Source organism: Eimeria tenella, genomic scaffold (assembly GCF_000499545.2).
Source record: "Eimeria tenella Houghton genomic scaffold, Eth_scaff1064, whole genome shotgun sequence".
NCBI classification, from domain to species: domain Eukaryota; phylum Apicomplexa; class Conoidasida; order Eucoccidiorida; family Eimeriidae; genus Eimeria; species Eimeria tenella.
The window spans coordinates 1-3916 of NW_013543538.1; the positions used below are offsets into that span (position 1 = coordinate 1).

A 3916-nucleotide genomic window follows, 5' to 3' on the forward strand; every position below is an offset into this window, starting at 1 on the left:
GCGGGTGCGGCAGCGGCGGCTGAATCTGAAGAAAGTGTCGCACTACATTCGGGCCTGTCGAGAAGCAGAGCTGCCGCTGCTGGCTGCCTGGGCGCAGCAGCAGCTCGAAGCAGACCGCAGGGTGCTGCTGCAGCTGCAAAACAAGCACGAGGAAGGCAAGCAGCAGCAGCAGCAGCAGCAGTGGAGGTGGCAGCGTTGTTGTTACTGTTGTGTTTTCGTGCTGCTCACTTGCTGCTTTTTTCCAGTTTCCACTCAGGCGTGCTGAAAGCGCAGTTTAGGTGAAGAATGAACTGCTGCTGCTGCTGCTGCTGCTGCTTGCAGAGCACCGTGCTGCATTTGCTGCTGCTCTTGAGGAGAAGGCGGCCTTCGACGGAGTGCAGGAGGACAAGCAGCAGTGGGTGGCGCGGCAGCTGCAGCAGCGGCAGCAGCAGTTTGCTGCTGCTGCTGCAGCGCAGCGGCAGCGCCTGCTGCAGATGCTGCAGCTGCAGAAGGTGCAGCGAGCCAGAGAAAGAATGGAAGCAGCAATAAGGAGACAGAGAGAGCTTGAGGAACAACGCAAGAAAGAAGAAGAATTCAAGGTCTGCTGCTGCTGCTGTTAACGCTGCTGCTGCTGCTGCTGCTGCTGTCTTTGGTGCTCCATGCCGTCGAATCTATGCTGCTTCAGTCCCCTGTGCTGCTGCTGTTGCTGCTGGTTTGTTCGGTCTGTTGGCTTTTTTGTCTTCTTGCTGCTGTGCCTTTTTTCTGCTCGGGGTTCCTGCTGCTGCTGCAGCTGTTTCTTCTAGCTGCGGCTGCTGCGCTGCTGCTCATTTTGCTTCTGAATTCATTTTGCTTTTTGCTGCAGCGGCAAATGGAAGAAATGGAAAGACAGAAAGCAGAAGCAGAGGCGAGAGAGAAACGGCTGCAGGAGATAGCTGAGAAGCAAAGACAAAGAGAATTGGAAATTGAGGTATGTTGCTGCTGCTGCTGCTGCCGGCCTTGCTGCTGCTGCTGCTCCTGTTTCCAGTGTTGCTGTTGCTGCTTACATTGCTGCTGCGGGTCGCGGCGCTGCTGCTGCTTTTTTCCTTGCTGCTCTGTAGCTCTTGCTGCTGCTCTAATGTGCGCGCTCCTGCGAATGTGCTGCTGTTGCTGCTGCCGCTGCTGCTGCTGCTGCAGGCGAAGCACGGCCTTGCAAACCGAGAAGGCAGCAGACGGGCAGATAGTCAGTCTTTGAGCCACAAGTCGGAGTCTCCTGCTGGCAGCAGCAGCAGCAGCAGCAACAGCGGGCAGCCGGTGTCGCCGACGGGGTCGAGGGACCAGCAGCAGCAGCAGCAGCAGCAGCAGCAGCAGCAGCAGCAGCTGGAGTGGAGGCGCAGCACGCCGCTGACTTCTCCTGATAAAGGCAGAGAGACAAAAGGGAGACAGGAGACTTTCTTCCGCAGGGGAGAAAGAGCAGAAGCAGCAGCAGCAGCAGCAGGCGAGGTCCTCAACTGGAGGAACATGAACAGAGACAAGCAGCAGCAGCAGCAGCAGCAGCAGGAATTCCCGGTGCGCCAGCAGCAACAAGACTTCCCAGCACGCCAGCAGCAACAAGACTTCCCAGCACGCCAGCAGCAGCAGCAGCAGCAGCAGCAGCAAGACCAGCAGCAAACAGAAAACCTGCCGGCAGAGGATGAAGGCTTCACTCGCGTGCGGCGAAGAAAGTAAAGACAGCAGCAGCAGCAGCAGCAGCAATAGCTGTTGCTGCTGCACCACCCTCGTGTCTCGTTATTTCTTTTGATGTACCAAATTTAATTCACTCACTGCTGCAGCAGCGACTGCAGCAGAAACAGCTCCTACTGCTGCTTTTGCTGCAGCAGCAGAGCTGCTGGTCAGACGCACTCAGAGGGCGGAGACTCATTTGCCCATCTGGCACAAGGGGACTTTTCACAGCTAGCTAGCTGGCTAGCTAGCTAGCTAGCTAGCTAGCTAGCTAGCCACCTCAGCTAGCTGCAGCTAGCTAGCTGAGGAGCTTAGCGCAGCTAGCTGTAGCTGGTCGTGGAGGGCACTGTGGCTGCGAGCAAGCTAGCTGGGGTTGCCACTAACTGCCCACGAACACAGAAGCCGCCTCTAGCCAGCTAGCTAGCTAGCTGGCTAGCCGGCCAGCCGTTGCCCAGGAAAGTGGGCACCTCTGGCTCGGCGGCTAGCTAGTCTCACTGGAGCTAGCCAACTGGCTAGCTGCACACTGCATTTAACTAGCTAGCTGGCTAGCTAGCTAGCTAGCTAGCTGGCTGGGCGGGCCCCAACTAGGAAGTGAGTGTTGGGTCACTTGAAGTTGATTTCAGATTTCATGTCCCCTTGAGGTCTCTCGCTGGGTAGCTAGCTAGCTAGCTGGCTAGCTAGCTGGCTAGCTAGCTGGCTGACTGGGTAGCTAGGCGGCTAGCCAGCTAGGTAGCTAGCGTGGATCGCTGGGTAGGCAGGTAGCTGAGTAGCTAGCTAGCTAGCTGATACAAACTTTATTTCAAAAGTTCAGAAATTAAAATAAATATAAATAAATAAATAATTTATAAATAATTTATTTCTGTTTACTACTAAAACAAAAAAAGAAGTCCGCCGGCTTTGGCGGGTTAGACGCCAGCTGCAGCGGCACGAGCAGCAGCTGCTGCTGCAGCTCCTGCCGATGCTGTAGCCTTTGCTGCTGCTGCTGCTGCAATGGGGGTGGCCAGGTCCACAAAGTGGCACCCGAGTGAGACTTCTGCTGCTTCAAGTGCGCCAGCTTTTGCTGCTGCTGCGTTCCCTGCAGCAGCAACAGCAGCAGCAGCAGCTGCTGCAGAAGCAGCGACTCCTCTGCAGCAGCCAAAGACCAATAGATATTGCTGTGCCCTCTTATGCAGAAGTGGCAGGTGCTCTGCCAGCCAGTATTTGCTGCTGCTGCTGCTGCTGCTGCTGCTGCTCTTCGCGTTGCTGCAGCAGCTCAAGTTCCGCACTCTCTCTCTCTTCCTTCCACCTCACACGCCCCTCCTGCTGCTGCTGCCTCTTCTGCCGGTTGCTGCTGCTGCTGCTGCTGTTGCTGCTGTGTCTTCGTAGCTCGGCCTTTGCAGGCCCTGAAGCTGCGGGCTCTTTTACGCTGTTCGCTGATGCAGCTGCTGCTGCTGCTGCCGGGAGCAGCAGCAGCAGCGGGAACAGCAGCGGCACCGTTTCCATACTCCACGCTGCTGCGTGCTGTTGCTGCTCCCGACCGACGCAGGCCTGAGCTCAGCTTGCGATCTGTTGCAGGAGTTGCTGCAGCTGCTGCAGCAGAGCCTTGCTGCTGTCCTGGAAGCAGCAGCACCTGCTGCTGCTGCTGCTGCTGCTGCTGGCCAACAGGCGGCAAAGGGCCCCCAGTCATCATGTAGGGCTGCTGCAGCGGCTGTTCCAGCAGCGGCTGCTGCTGCTGCAGCGGCGGCGGAATCACACTGCCTCGCCGCTGCAGCAGGACTGGCTGTTGCTGCTGCAGCACACCAGGCTGCTGCTGCGGCTGCTGCTGCTGCCCTGGTGGCATTCGAAGCCGCGGATCCTGAGGTGGCTGCTGCGGCGGTATGAAGCATGGCTGCTGCTGCTGCTGGGGCAAGGGAAATTGCTGCTGCTGCACGTGAGGCAAAAGCAGCAAATCTTGCTGCTGCTGTTGCTGCTGCACCGGGTAGTGCATCATGAGCTGGCGCTGCACTGGCATCTGCGGCTGCTGCTGCAGTTGCTGCTGTGCTATTTGCTGCTGCGGCTGCTGCTGCAGTGCTTGCGGTTGGTGCTGCTGGAATGGCTGCTGCAGCAGCTGGTGCTGCTGCTGCTCTTCTGTAAAGGGCAGCCCCATGTGCATGCGCCCAAACACTGCTGGCTCCCCGCTCGGTTGCTGCAGCTGCTGCTGCAGCTGCTGCTGCAGCGGCTGCTGCAGCGGAGGCTGGAGCGGCTGCTGGAGCGGCTGCTG

The 3916-nt window shown here is 58.1% G+C and overlaps 2 protein-coding genes across 2 annotated transcripts; one reads left to right on the forward strand and one right to left on the reverse strand.

Annotated features, from left to right (window-relative positions):
- Positions 1-512: 512 nt before the first annotated feature.
- On the forward strand, positions 513-1683 carry ETH_00022780 (uncharacterized protein; the record flags this gene model as incomplete). Its single annotated transcript, XM_013378825.1, has 3 exons — positions 513-578; positions 842-946; positions 1153-1683. The coding sequence occupies 3 exons, from the start codon at positions 513-515 to the stop codon at positions 1681-1683; spliced, it is 702 nt and encodes a 233-aa protein (XP_013234279.1).
- Positions 1684-2582: 899 nt separating this feature from the next.
- Positions 2583-3802, reverse strand: ETH_00022785 (uncharacterized protein; the record flags this gene model as incomplete). The annotated part of the gene is made up of 2 exons (XM_013378826.1): positions 2583-2802; positions 2943-3802. The coding sequence occupies 2 exons, from the start codon at positions 3800-3802 to the stop codon at positions 2583-2585; spliced, it is 1080 nt and encodes a 359-aa protein (XP_013234280.1).
- Positions 3803-3916: the final 114 nt, after the last annotated feature.